Source organism: Leguminivora glycinivorella, unplaced genomic scaffold, assembly GCF_023078275.1.
Source record: "Leguminivora glycinivorella isolate SPB_JAAS2020 unplaced genomic scaffold, LegGlyc_1.1 Scaffold6, whole genome shotgun sequence".
Taxonomy (NCBI): Eukaryota; Metazoa; Arthropoda; class Insecta; order Lepidoptera; family Tortricidae; genus Leguminivora; species Leguminivora glycinivorella.
This window is the reverse complement of record NW_025952831.1, coordinates 841,394-857,635: the sequence shown is the minus strand read 5'-3', so window position 1 is coordinate 857,635 and position 16,242 is coordinate 841,394. Positions and strand designations below refer to the sequence as shown.

Below are 16,242 nucleotides of genomic sequence, written 5' to 3'. Positions count from 1 at the left end.
CGCTTAGCACCCATAGTACAAGCTTTGCTTAGTTTGGGGCTAAGTTGATCTGTGTAAGGTGTCCCCAATATTTATTTATTTATTATTTTTGTGGTATTTACCCATATCTGCGGTTGCGGCGCGCGTGCGGTGGAGCGTCTTCATTGCGAATGTCGTAGCCGTAGATAGCCACCAGCTCGTCGCGAGACTTCGGCGCCTGCACACAGACAAAACGTCAACATACAGCCTGACAAAAAAGGAGTAATCCTACTTGCATTATCCCGGCCAGGGATCGGATACCGGTATTTTTTTCGGAACGGTTCCGTACGTTGACCCGAGAACTTTACTTTAGCGTTTCTGGTTCCATTAACCGGTATTCTTTTTCGTTCAGTGAACGAACGTTTATGAGTGAGAACTGTTCCGAAGAACAGAATTAAATGATACGTTCTTTAAAGAACAGTTCGCGGGAACGGAATTAAATGATACGTTCTTTAAAGAACAGTTCGCAGGAACGAAATTATTTCGGTTTTTCTATTTCCAAGAATTTGAACGAACAGTGCAAGCGGTGTCGGCCACGGCCATCACTTTAGTAACTTTAGTTTGATTTGAGACTAGCGGTGAGTAAACGTGGCGTCGAACGAAACAAATACGTCGAAAACATTCTGCACCACAACCACAATGAAGTAAGTTTTTTTCTTTTAACTTAGTGCTTTAAATTTTACCGATTTTAAAATTTAAGTAATGTCACGACGCTTAAGTATTTATTTACAGGCAATCGTACAGTCCAAGGTCAAATAAGGACGGGACGCCGCTATTAGCAAGAGCGAGCGTCCTTATTTGACCTTGGTACGGTCATCTCAGGTGTGTGTGTGTGTGTGTGTGTGTGTGTGTGTGTGTGTGTGTGTGTGTGTGTGTGTGTGTGTGTGTGTGTGTGTGTGTGTGTGTGTGTGTGTGTGTGTGTGTGTGTGTGTGTGTGTGTGTGTGTGTGTGTGTGTGTGTGTGTGTGTGTGTGTGTGTGTGTGTGTGTGTGTGTGTGTGTGTGTGTGCGTGTGCGTGTGTACAATATACACTACTTTCCCATTAATTGTGTCGTTGGTACTGTAGATAGTCAATTACCATAGAAATTACATCAGCTACTATCAACAATGGACCTTTAGGGTCAGTTGCACCAAACCGTCTGTCACCGTTAAAGCATTCGTTAAATTTTATTGTATGGACAGTTCCATAGGCGTCTGCTGCGTGACGATGATGTGTGTGTCAAATGTGGTTGATGCAACGGGCAGTCTAAAAACGTCACAATGAAAGATGTGAAATGTGCAATTAGTCACAAAAATAAATTGTTTTTAGTATTCAACACTCCCGTGTCCCAGAACTCGAAGAATCCCAATTCATCCAATGTTCTTATACTGCTGCGAGTGAAAGGGGCACTAATGATGATATTTATGACTTGATCGATGCACAGAATGAGCCACTGAGTAAGTACTTACCTATACTAAACCTTCATAAACCTAAATACTGAAACTCTGCCCGGTGGTTCGGTGTTAGGGCTTGCAATTATCCGTCCAATTCGAAATCCGGATGATTCGACTCGATATTTGAAAATCCGGATATTCGGATAAAATGGATATTTCGAATATTTTTTATTTTATTTAATAAATCTCATAATTAGTAACATAATTATGTACTACGATACGAAAAACACGTCGTAGGAAATTGTTATTTTATAATCAGGCTTGAGCTGTTGTTCGTAACCTTAATGTTAGGTTAGGTTACTTAGTTATTTCATTCTTGCCTTTTTTAGGGTTCCGTAGTCAACTAGGAACCCTTATAGCTTCGCCATGTCTGTCTGTCCGTCCGTCCGTCCGTCCGTCCGTCCGTCCGTCCGTCCGTCCGTCCGTCCGTCCGTCCGGCCGTCCGCGGATAATCTCAGTAACCGTAAGCACTAGAAAGCTGAAATTTGGTAGCAATATGTATATCAATCACGCCAACAAAGTGCAAAAATAAAAAATGGAAAAAAATGTTTTATTAGGGTACCACCCCTACATGTAAAGTGGGGGCAGATTTTTTTTTTCATTCCAACCCCAACGTGTGATACATCGTTGGATAGGTATTTAAAAATGAATAAGGGTTTACTTAGATCGTTTTTTGATAATATTAATATTTTCGGAAATAATCGCTCTTAAAGGAAAAAAAGTGCGTCCCCCCCCCCCCCCTCTAACTTTTGAACCATATATTTAAAAAATATGAAAAAAATCACAAAAGTAGAACTTTATAAAGACTCTAGGAAAATTGTTTTGAACTTGATAGGTTCAGTAGTTTTTGAGAAAAATACGGAAAACTACGGAACCCTACACTGAGCGTGGCCCGACACGCTCTTGGCCGGTTTTTATGAAATGACTTCAGTTGCCCATAAGATATATGATTTTATTTTTATGTAATTTTGACTAATATTTGATATTAATGAATTTTAATGCTAGAGACATAATCTGATTGCCATATGAGGCAAAACGTCATGTTGTGATCGTTTAGATCGAATATTACCTAAAAAAGGTATTACCTACCTACTCCTTGTTTAAATATCAGATTGCATTTACGAGGTTTTCATTGCCGATTTATTCAAATGCAAAAAGAACTATGACATATTACAAACACCATTTAGCTTTGTTAAATAACAAGGCTGAATGATCTTTCTCTCTAATAATTTTCACCTCTTATCTTTGATGACTTCGTGACTCCATTCCAGTTACACTTGGGACTCTCGGGTAGACGTTCTTAGCCAGAGGGCCTTACGTTACGTATACAGCGAAAAAGTTTTGGTGTTGCAACACTTGCAACCTATTTTGAAAGGATAAAATGTAAAAGCGTATCTGCTTAACTACTTCATCTTGTTCTGCAGTTCAATACTAAACAGGTCTTCCGCCGCGGGATACATAGAAGACTTCTTTTTGTCAGAAAATTTGAACAGTTTTAGTTCTGTTTGCAATTTATTTATTTATTTATAATGTATTCGGATGCTAACAATAATGAAAGTGCAGCGTTTGATACAGTACTCAGTGTCACTTGATTGATTGAGTTAAATTGATATACATTTACATGAGATTATCCACAAATATTCATGAAAAAAACCCTGCCTGCTAAGCCGCGGTCCCGGCGGATTCGAATCCCGGTAAGGGCATTTATTTGTGTGATGAGCATAGATATTTGTTCCTGAGTCTTGGATGTTTTCTGTGTATATAAGTATGTATTTATCTATATAAGTATGTATTCGTATCGTCGCCTAGCACCCATAGTACAAGCTTTGCTTAGTTTGGGGCTAGGTTGATCTATGTAAGATGTCCCCCAATATTTTTGTTTATTATTTATTTACTTATAGTCATACTTGTTATGGAGAATTTTTGGCCAAAAGCTGCACTTTTGGATGGAAGCAAGCCGCTTTGCATGGTGATAGTAGACATTATAGTAAACGATTTTTTCCGAGGATATCGAAATTTCATCTCTTAGGAAGCCGAGCGTAGCGAGGTGTTTTATGAAAATGAAAAAAATTCTATCTTTTTATTGTATCGTCCGATTTTGACAAAACGTATCTCAAATGAAAGGTATTAATTTGTGTAATTTAAAAAAAATACAAAGAAAAAAAATTTAAAAGAAAAGTAAAAAAAAAAAAAAAAAAGTAAATTTCCGTCTCGCACTGAATAACTTCAAAGAATGACAGACAAAATGTACAATGTCGATATACAAGTTTTTTTTAATCGAAGACAGATAAATTTTTAGTTGAAACTGAAGACCGCATCGAAATCAGATCAGCATTTTTTAAGATACAAGTTGCCAAAGTTGGGAAAGATCGTTTTATATGGCCACTTTGAAATTCCTTTGCCAGAAAGTCAGAAATAACATGTTTTTCTGACACAGAAAAATACATAGTAACAGTACACATCAAACTAAAATTAAAAATTCCGAGGATATTATAATTTCATCCCTTAGAACGACGAGCGTAGCGAGGTCGGTTACGAAAACCGAAAAAAAAATCTCATTTTTTTGTACGTCGTCCGATTTTGACAAAACATGTTTCATTTGAAAGGTATTACTTTATGTAACTTAAAAAAATATTGAAAAAAATTGGAAAAAAATGTAAGATTAAAAAAAAAAACCTTAATTTTCGTATCACACTGAATAACCGCAAAAAACGGTAGACACGGTGTATAATTTCGATATATGATTTTTTTAAATTAAAGACAAATAAATGCATGATTATAAACTAAAAACCGAATCGAAATCGAATCAGTAGTTTTTAAGATGCAAGTTGTCAAAGTTGGCTTAGTTTGTTTATATGGTCGCTTATAATAGTTATACGAGTAATATAAATTCCTTAGCCAGAAAGTCAGAAACATTATATTTTTCTTACAGTTAAAAGTATGCATAGGTAATAGACATCATTATAAACATTTTTTTACAAGGATATAAAAATTTCATTCCTTAGAAACCCTTACAAAGACGATCCAATAAAAAAAACTGCCTTTTTTTTTTTTTCGTAACAGACATCGCTACGCTCGGCTTTCCAAGGGATGAATTTTTTATATCCTCGTAAAAAATTGTTTATTATGATGTCTATTACCTATGCATACTTTTAACTGTGAGAAAAATATAATGTTTCTGACTTTCTGGCTAAGGAATTTATAAGCGACCATATAAACAAACTAAGCCAACTTTGACAAATTGCATCTTAAAAACTACTGATTCGATTTCGATTCGGTTTTTAGTTTATAATCATACATTTATTTGTCTTTAATTTAAAAAATCATATATCGAAATTATACACCGTGTCTACCGTTTTTTGCGGTTATTCAGTGTGATACGAAAATTAAGGTTTTTTTTTTAAATCTTACATTTTTTTTCCAATTTTTTCAATATTTTTTTTAAGTTACATAAAGTAATACCTTTCAAATGAAACATGTTTTGTCAAAATCGGACGACGTACAAAAAAATGAGATTTTTTTTTTCGGTTTTCGTAACCGACCTCGCTACGCTCGTCGTTCTAAGGGATGAAATTATAATATCCTCGGAATTTTTAATTTTATTTTGATGTGTACTGTTACTATGTATTTTTCTGTGTCCGAAAAACATATTATTTCTGACTTTCTGGCAAAGGAATTTCAAAGTGGCCATATAAAGCGATCTTTCCCAACTTTGGCAACTTGTATCTTAAAAAATGCTGATCTGATTTCGATGCGGTCTTCAGTTTTCAACTAAAAATGTATCTGTCTTCGATTAAAAAAAAACTTGTATTATCGACATTGTACATTTTGTCTGTCATTCTTTGAAGTTATTCAGTGCGAGACGGAAATTTACTTTTTTTATTTTTTTCTTACTTTTATTTTAATTTTTTTTTCTTTGTATTTTTTTTTAATTACACAAATTAATACCTTTCATTTGAGATACGTTTTGTCAAAATCGGACGATACAATAAAAAGATAGAATTTTTTTCATTTTCATAAAACACCTCGCTACGCTCGGCTTCTCAAGGGATGAAATTTCGATATCCTCGGAAAAAATCGTTTACTATGATATCTACTATCACCATGCAAAGCGACTTGCTTCCATCCAAAAGTGCAGCTTTCTTTTCATAACTAGTATGACTATCTCAAAGAAACTCCAAAACATAAAGAAAATATCAAACTCTGAAAACAAAATAAAAGGCATGTGGCAAGTTATAAAAGAAAACACGAATAAATTACCAATCAAAAAATATGAAAACCTATCACTAACGGTTTCAAGTAAACTCACTGATGATCCAAAAACTGTCGCAAATTCATTTAATAACTATTTTGCATCTCAGAGTAATCAACTACCCTCCCAGCCTTACAATCAAATCCAAACATCTCACAGTTACCCTCCAATTAATTCAACTACAAATTCATTTTACATACGCCCCGTTAGCGAAAGTGAAATATATAAAATATTATTTAACTTAAAAAATAAAAATAGCTATGGTTATGATGAACTGCCACCGAGCCTTATCAAACAATGCGCAAAAGAGCTGACCATCCCTTTAACTTACATTATAAACCAATCCATAAGTACAGGTATTGTACCAGACCTTCTTAAAATATCCGTCATAAAACCTATCCACAAAAAAGGAGACACCAGCAATCCTTCCCATTATCGACCAATAGCCCTATTACCGACTTTTGCTAAAGTGCTAGAGACAACAATGTCACATAGGCTTTACTCGTTCTGCGAGAAATTCAACATTTTAAATGAAAATCAAAATGGATTCCGTAAGAACAGATCTACCACTTTAGCTCTATATAAATATATCCAAGAAATACTCAACATCATAGACAATAAAAACTACGCAATCGGGATCTTATTAGACTTAAGCAAAGCCTACGACAAAGTAAATTATAAGATTCTTTTAGACAAACTGTACAATATAGGAGTAAGGGGTATAGCTCATACATGGTTTAAATCATATTTATCAAAACGCAAACAACACGTCCAAATAGAATATCATAATCAAAAAAATAAGATGATAGAGCAAGTAAAATCAAAACCCGTAATTATGTCAGGATCTATCCCACAAGGCAGTGTGCTCGGGTGCCTCTTATTCCTAATTTACATCAACGATCTTCCCAAAGTAATAAACCATAGCAGTATCCTATTCGCAGATGACATTTCCATAGTTTTTCCATACTCTGCACATGAAAAAAATTTAGAGACGCTTTTGGACGACACCCTCATTAAAGTCGTTGATTGGTTAAATTTCCATAACCTTGAATTAAACATAGGAAAAACAAAAATTATGCAATTTAAGCCGCACCAAAAACGTAGCTTAACCATCAACTATGAATACAATAATCAAATCCTGTACTGTGTAAATTCCTCTTATCTGCTGGGCCTTGAAATAGACACAAACGTAAACTGGAAACTCCATATCCAAAAGATTACATCTAAACTGTCCTCTTTTACATACGCTCTGAGAGAAGTAAAAAAACATGCAGATTTTAAAACTGCTTTATCTGCATACTATGCTTTTGCGCACTCCTGGCTCCGATACGGCATAGTTTTGTGGGGCAACAGCACAAGCATTCACGATCTTTTTATCTTACAAAAGAGATGCATAAAAATCCTAACCAATTTAAAACAAACAGATAGCTGCAGACCCCATTTCCTCAAACTTAACATACTAACACTGACCTCTCTATACATACTCGAAATATGTAAATTTAAAAGGAAAAATAATAATTTGTTTCCAGTACCAAAAGATCCGAGCATCTCACATCTACGCCCTAGAAATAATATTCCCGTCCCATTTTCAAATTTAAACATCCATAGCTCCAGTCCATATATTATGTGCATTAAGATCTACAATAAACTTCCCATAGAAATAAAAAATGAAAAATTGGACAAAGTATTCACCAAAAAACTAACTAAATATTTATTAGAAAACACCTTTTATAATATGCAAGAGTTTTTTGAAAGTTAAACTACATTAAATTTAAAAGAGATCTCATAAATATTACTGTAACTTATATAGTTATAAATAAAGATATATCTAGTAATAAGACTAATAAGTTTACTAATTAGAATTTAGATAGTAAGCTAGCAATAAGGATACAAATTTGCAGTGCCCTTACAGGGTTCATAGATGTTCACAAAATAAATACTGTAATAACTTTATGTACCTATGAATTTGCAATAAATTACTGATTACTGATTACTGATTACTATTATTAAATAAGGTAGTAGTGCCACTCAAGGAGTAATTTTTGATATAAATCGCTTTAATATCGTAAATGTGTTAATTTTACTTTAAAATTTGTTTTCCAAATGAGCTTCTTAAAAATTGCAATGGTATTTCTGTCATTCACAATATTCGAATTATTCGTTTTATCCGGATTTTAACGTGCAAATTATCCGAATTTCAAAATCAGCGGATATATCCGGATTACAATACAAGCCCTATTCGGTGTCACTCCTAAAGTAGGTACTTACAGGCGACCGTACCGACATATGTCAATTAGGGACGCAGTTATTTGTAAAAAAATGAGAAGCCTTATACGGTCAACCGGGGTGGCTTTAAAACGCAGGGGTGACTTTGAAAATTTAGTTTTAAAGTCATACTGTAAGTAAATTCGCGATTTTCTATGGTAGATTTACAAGAATATTTATTGATCTATTATCTATCTACTAATTACATGAACAGTTTCAGTAAATAATGAATGATGTTAATTTTAAAGCCGTTCAAATACCATCAAAGTAACCCCAAATTTTCCTAAAGCCACCCCGGTTGACGTAGCTCTCCCGCTCTTACAATCCCGTACTTGTTGGACCTTGGTCGGTTTGGTCGTCTGTAGACAGTGTAGACACTAATACACTCGCCAACTACAGTTGTGTATTCCATGTAGATACACCAAGGGCCCAATTCTCAAAAGCTTGTAACTTATTGTAATAATTTTCTAGAAATGTAAGTACATTATGCAAAATAAATAAGATATTTTTATTGCAGATAAAAGCTTTGACATAGATGATGAAGATCTAGCCTTCAAAAAAATATATATAGAGAAAAACTACCCCATATCCAAGCGATTCTGATGACCTTGAGTTGGATGTAAGTGCTTATAGTGTGAGAAAGCTGTATAAAATATAATCTGCACTAATTTGTATAAATATGTGTGTTACTTAATCTGTGTGAATTTGTAATAGTGATATGTTTTTAAATGTTTTTAAGGACCAAGATGCAGTCCTTGAGAGAGCACAACCCATGCAATCCATTTATAGTGAACCGGAACCGGACGCGATGTGCCCTTGTTCATGCAAGCGTAATATAGTTGCAGTCGTTATAAGAAAAAGTTAGAACAAGTTCCCGAAGAGAATTTACGGGCTTGTTTAGAAGATCTCGAAAATAAAATAGAAAAATATTATTAAATGTGTATCAAGATTATGTGTACTCTATCATAATTATAGCTTCAGTGTAAAAGTCAATCATATTTTGGTACATTCGTTAGTGAAATATCGTTATAAAATAAGGGTTATTCCACTAGTCAGAGTTACCACTAAGTTGTTACCAGTGGTAACTACAATGTTATTTTCCCATAGGCAATTACTGGAAAGATTATATCATAAGATTCATAAGTTTTGTTTTATTTTATACACATGTAAAGCATGACCAGAAATATATGACTACGCGCCATGTAGCGGAATTTCATTAAAACTATTTTCTTCATAGTCATCATACTATACTGAACTGTCACTCCATACATCAGAATAACAGCGCACTCCTGCCTGACAATAGTTATTTATATTTCTGGTCAGGCTTTAGTTTCTTAACCATACTTACCATATCCAACGCGATCAATGTTATTTTCACCAAATCTAATGGCAACAGCTGAGACTGTTTCCTCACCTTTAATTGATTGGCCTCAATGGCCACTTAGTCATAGGGCTTACGGCGAAATTATGGTCAAAAGCTGCACTTTATGCAGAAAGCAAGCCACTTTGCACAGTGATACCAGGGACCAATACAAATGATTTCGTCCGAGGAAACACGATTTTCATCCACTAGAATTCAAGATGGCGGACATTTTCCAAAATGGCGGCCGCATATTTTTAAAAATTTATAGAATCATAACGGCTAGATAGATATAGATATAGATGTTTATTGGTAAAATATTCACATTTACACGTCAATTATTTACATACAATGATTATTTAGAAAAAAAAATCACATTTCACATTGGGTATTCTAAGTAATGCAGACACACATATTACATTAGTAGGTACACGACACGATCCAGTCAATGACCCGTAGGTATCAAGGAACTCATCCAAAGTATAGCAAGTAGTGTTGAGTTCCTCACTCGTGAGGCACCTCATTTGTACCACTCATATTGTTAATTTGTCGCAGTACTTCACACGGCAAAAATCTATTGCATCACACTTCAACTCACCGCACCTCATTTTACTCGCTTGTGACAGTCGCAACACAAACACCTCACGCCTCACAAAGCATTCACGTACTTCAAATGTCACAAAAACGTCAAAACTCATCATCCACACGCGCGCCTCGCGGCCCTCAAATACTCGCTCGCAACAGTATACTTCAAATGTCACAAAACGTCAAAAACTCATCATCCACTCGCGCGCCTCGCGGCAGACGCGGCCCTCAAACTCCGTCGCGAGAGTCGACACCTCAAATGAAGTGATCAACCACACGTTCAGTTTTCGAACTACAGACCTTATGGCCGGGACAAAAGGTCCACCGATAAAATAAAATGTATCGTTTGACTCGTTTGTACCGGAAATCGCTTTGTACCGGAAAGACAGAAGAGGCACTGTGACAACAACACTTCAAAAATCCTTTCAAAGTGAAACAGATAGTTACGTTTACCATAAGAGGGAGTGAGACAGACACACGCGGGCTTCAAATTTGTCTCACCAAAAATACGTTACACATGACTCGAAAGAAAACAATCTTATGCGCCGCAAGTTTTCATACATTTTACGCCTTTTTGATCCCAGGATAGTTAACTTGCTCGCAAAAATCGCGCGAAAAATCAGACGATTTCGCGTGAACCACATCTTTTGTCCCTGTCGCATTTGTGAAGTCATGAATAAATGCAGCTGAGATGCAAAATGTTGTTTTTCGCGGCAGGTCTTCATTTTTGAATTTTTTGATAGCTATTATTGTGCTAACACATTGACCAGTATAACGTGATCTACCGCAGCAATAGAGTTTGTATGGCTATTGTTATGTGTAATCAGGGAGCTCTCTTAGACTGGACGTTGAAATGGTAACTCAAGTGTTTTGAATATTCGGAATACCAAGCATACCAACACAGAGGGCCAACCACTGAGAAGATGCGTTTACGAAGCTTGCTTAAAAACAATTACAAGATTACTGACCGAAATATAATATAAATTATGTGAAGCATGGTAGTTTAATTAAGTATTTAATCAGTAATAGAAAGAATAATTCATTTCTTAATTCAATAGAATGATAAATAAATCCGACACGAAACGTAATTCACAGGCGGTTGACGTTGACAGTAATGACAGTTTACAGAAGAAAAGTTAGTTTGTACGTACTTAGTTGCATTAGCAATATTTGCATAAAGTTTAGTTTTGTCCTACAGTGATAATCACAGAACTTTATTTATATAGAAAAAACAAGTTCATCTATTTGTATAGGGGCCGAGCGTGTCAAATTTTGTACTGAAGTTGTTTCTTGCCTGTAATTTTAAATATGTCTCAGGCTCTTGATTGTTCATAATTTTTGTGTTGTTGCAATTGAATATCACGTAACGAGGCATTTTTTATGTTTTGATTGACTTCAACTTACAAAAATTGACGCCCGAAAGCTGCAAGCTGCGATTAAAGACGGACAACTCAGTGGATTTCACTGAGTTCATTTGACACGCTAAGTAGGTACGTTTGCTTGATCTATGGTATATATGACATCTGTGGTGATAATACTAATAAATGAGCCAAAATGTAATAATGGTGACAACTTTTACACAATCAAATATACCTGTGATTCTGCCTTAGTGTCATTTGTGTGCAAAAAAATAGTGAAACTGAACTGAAAAGACTTACCGGCGTCGCGAATGTTGATGGTGTTTTTAATTACTATCATATTGCTTTTAAAACACATGGAGTGGTAGGTTTGTTATTTTTATGTAAAAGTGGTACTAATTATAAAACAATACGAACTTTAGTTTGTTTTAAAACATGCAGTTTTATGGTAACTATGTTAATCAAAGTATGTTATTAAAAAGCTGTTAATAATATGAAACCACTGTAATTTGTAGCAGTAATTTAAATGGAACAAACTGTAAATAATATTATTCAATGGCAAAATTAGACCCAGTTCCATAAAAACATCAAATTAAGTTGTTATGCAGGCCTCTATGACAGTCCTTGAAATATTTTTTAATTTTATCTATTTTCTCTTGTTAAATGTTCAAGTACTCATTATGACTAATGAAATTTAGTATGTATAAAGGATATTTACCTAGTACACAACTACACATACTGTTTTTTGTTGCCGATGGATTTTGTCAAACAGCCGATGCTAGAAATTATATATATATACAGATCAGTACCTCACCTCATTTGAAGTAAGACATTGTAACACCTCATTTTTGGAAATGAGGTACTCATACAAACTCATTTGAAATTGATGTCCTACCCATCACTAATAGCAAGCCATTTCGAGTAGGATGGATTTTAGTTTGCGGACAAATATTGCATCGCTAGAAGCTTGCTTTATGTCATCATGCAGTACATTGTAAAGTCTGATACCCATTACATGCACAGACTTTCTAGTTTTTGCGAGGCGGCACGCTGGCACGACCAGCTGGTTACGCCTGCGCGTACCTGCACCTATTTTGATGGTTGGGGTGTCTATCAGTTTGTATTGAAGCGGTTATTAATATAAAAAATTAAAATTATAAAAAATGTTAAGATGGCGGCCGAATAATAAGAAAAATATGAAAATTTAAAACTTTTTTTTTTCATTCTCGTGAAATTTACCAATACATTTTCTATGATATGGCCACATTTGTATGTATTTAAATTAAACCTGATAATATTATCTATATAATAAAATAAAAATCATGAAAATCCGTTAAGAGCGTTATAACATTTCGGCGTCGGGCGAAATTAGGTATTTTACCCGCCGCGCGAGCCCAATATGCCGACCCTTTCTAGCACGTCTTATCACTCGCTCGCACTACAATAATGGACAAAACAATCTTGATCCTTTCTATGGAATTTTGATAACAACCACAATCTACTATCTCGATATAAACTTTTGGTTTCTAATAAACATTATTTTGTACGAAAATATGTCGCACAGCTGTCAATGAGCTGGTAAACATCCTGTTATAGCTCTCCCATATAATAATTGCGATAAAAAATAGAAAACCAAGACTTAACTGTGCTAACGATACTGGAACACACAGACGTAGAAGCCAAAACACCAATTCATAACACCTCGACATCCGGGTGAGCCACCAATCATATTTATCAAGTTTATAAAATGCGAAATCTATTGAAAAAACACGCACACATGCACACATTTTGAAATAACAGACTAATTAATTAAGACAACAAGTGCTAAAACACGGTACATGATCAGCTGCTCTGATAGAACTGTCAAGTCACAAGTGTCATCCGTGACAGCTGCATTCGTTCGGAAACCGCAATCATTTGCCTCATAACGTTATCAACGGTATCATAACGTTATCAACGGCGACTAAGGCGTTATTTTTTCTCCGTGACTATTTTTGCAACAAATAAGAATGGCACACATCTGCACAAAATGCACAAAAGATATTACAAGCAGGAATTTCTTAATTTGCACAGTTTGCGTATCACATTACCACCCAAACTGCATTGATGGACCGAAGCGATTTTATTCGATGACCGCTGAAGATAAAAAAAAGTTTAAATGCAAGAAATGCCCGCAAAAAGTTTGCCTAGACTTAAATGAAACTTTGAATAATAGTACAACACCAAAGCAACAATCTTTGACTGACACTCTGACCGATTCAGACTCAGAGGCAGAATTAACTGCAGATAGCGACTTAAACCTTAGTACTCAGAGCCTACCAAATATCTCATCAATGGAAAACCCTTTATTAATTGATGAATTAAAAACGCAAGTAAATACGCTATCAGTCCAATTAGCGAGTGCACACGAAGAGATAGATCGGTTAAATATTACAATCGTCGATTTAGAGAAGAAACTTGAAGAACAGCAAAAAAAGAGAGATATTTACAAAATGCTACTAACGGACAAAGGATCCTTGAAAAAGCTAACCCCCTTAAAAAACGATGTACTAAGGAAAAGACGCACTGAAGATATAGATAGCGATGACGATACTCCTTTAATCCAGTCACCAGTATGTGTATCACAAAATGAACCACCAGTAACTTTCGATAAACAACCCGCTTCCACTTCAGATTGTCAAAGAACTAACAACGAAGATAATAAAAGTAAAGCAGAGGAAAATGAAACAGATCTGAAAGACAACAAAGAAGCATGTTCACAATCGGAAGAAAATATTTTAACAGATAAAGACAATACGGGTCAAGAATGTATAAATAGAGATAAGACTCCAATAAATGAGGACATAATAAACCAAGACATATTAAGAAGGAAATTTTGCATAATTAGTAGCGACAACACTAACAAGATATTAACAACTGCCCAGGATACGTTTGAAGCCAATAATATCTGTCATTATATTAAGTCTAAAGCAGGGATACAGGAACTACTGAAAGATATTGACAGAAAAACAGAAGACTTCACAATGGAAGATTATTGCATAATATTCATTGGTGCAGCTGATTTCGAATCTACTATAGACTATAATAAAGCTGTTAGCTTTATAAGGTCAAAATTAGAAAATATTAGACACACAAATAAGATTATTTGCTTGCCGAACTTTAAATTACATGAATTTGGCATACTGTTCAACCAGCGGGTAGAAAAGTTTAACAATATGTTGTATCATGACATCTGTAGAAACGAATACGCCTATATGTTTGATTCAAATAAAAAAATAGACTATACCAGCCAAATGTTCAGAAAATCATCTGGCCTTATAAACAATGTAGCCTTAAAAACAATATTCAAGGACTTAAATGAGTGCATCCTAGATATAGATCAGTACAATCAACATCACAAATATTCTGACTACGCTTTGACAAAGACTGCTAAAATTATTCCACATGACATGACACCTTGTAATAATGATAATAAAAATACCTTCCAAGTCACTACCGGCACACAAACCGAGAACCAGTTTTTTCTTGACCAAGAAGGTCCAAATATTGAATGATAGGCTTAACTCTTTCTTAATTCTACACCAAAACATAGCCGGATTGTTAAGTAAAAAAGACATATTTGAAGTAACTTTAAATGATTTACAAGTAAACCAGGGCAAATATTTAGACGTTATATGCCTATCCGAAACATTTGTTCAACAAGGTAACGAATTAAACATCAATGTCAGTGGTTTTAAACTGGCAGCTTGCTTTTCGAGACTCAAAAAAGAGGCGGAACATGTATACTGATAAGAGACTATCTGGAGAGTAAACCACTTAATTTTCTAAAAGAATATGTATTGGAACAGCATTTTGAGGCTTGTGGCTGTGAAATTGAAGAGCTTAACTGTATGATTATTTGCATTTATAGAACTCCTAGTTCAAATATAGATATATTTCTAAACAACCTTGAGAACCTACTTGAGTTTTTAGTCAAAAAGTCTAATAAAAAAGTTGTAATAACAGGCGATTTTAACATAAATTTCCTAAAGCCGACTAAACCACTAAAAGAGTTTAAAAACATCTTAGAAAATTTTAACTTCAAAGCACATATTACTACACCAACTAGGTTACATACGTGTATAGATCATATCATATCTAACATCCCAGAAGCCGTAGGTGAAGTGCTTCCCCTGAGTCTTTCGGATCATAACACAGGGCAGCTACTTAGTATACCAAACCTTGGAAAGCCTCATCCTCCTAGTTATGTCTACGTAATGAAAAGAGACTTCAGCCATGAAAATATTCAAAAGTTTTATGACTGCCTAATGAATCTTTCATGGAGTAATGTTTACGATGAACCTAATGCGAATATAGCTTTTAACAATTTTTACGAGATGTACAAATTATTATATAACCTGTGCTTTCCAAAATCTAGAGTCAGAGTCAACAAATCGAATAAAAATACAAAGTGGATCACGAAAGGTCTGAGAAACGCATTAAAAACTAAGCGACACTTGAGGTACCTATATTATAAGAATAAAACACCGGAAGATAGAGTAAAATATAATAGATATAATAAAATACTTAAAAAATGTATACATACATCCAAGCAAATCTCAAATAGAAATTATATAAATAATGCCAAGAATATTTCAAAGGCTTGTTGGGACGTAATCAAAACAGATATGAAACAGAGTGACACTTTAAAACCTAGATCAGTTAAAGAAATTAGTTACAATGATAAGATAATAAATAAGCCAAAAGACATTGCCAACGCCTTCAATGATTACTTTATTAATATAACTATAAAAATGAAATACTTTAGATAATAGTTATTAATAGTTACAACGCCGACATAAACTTAAGACACTATAATCATGACCTAAAACCGAACAGTTCAAATATGTTTCTCTCTCCCGCTGATTCGACAGAAGTAGCCAAAATTATAAGAACACTCAAAAACACTCAATCTGTGGGTTACGATGAGAT

General features: G+C 34.6%; 1 protein-coding gene across 2 annotated transcripts in view; it reads right to left on the bottom strand.

Moving 5' to 3' along the window:
• Nucleotides 1-16,242, bottom strand: part of LOC125242074 (translation initiation factor IF-2-like) — a 93,557-nt gene that overhangs the window by 53,194 nt on the left and 24,121 nt on the right. For both annotated transcript variants that reach the window (XM_048150776.1, XM_048150777.1), the window contains exon 5: nucleotides 102-196. In XM_048150776.1, the coding sequence (XP_048006733.1) occupies nucleotides 102-196 (95 nt within the window). The remainder of the gene's footprint in view (nucleotides 1-101; nucleotides 197-16,242) is intronic.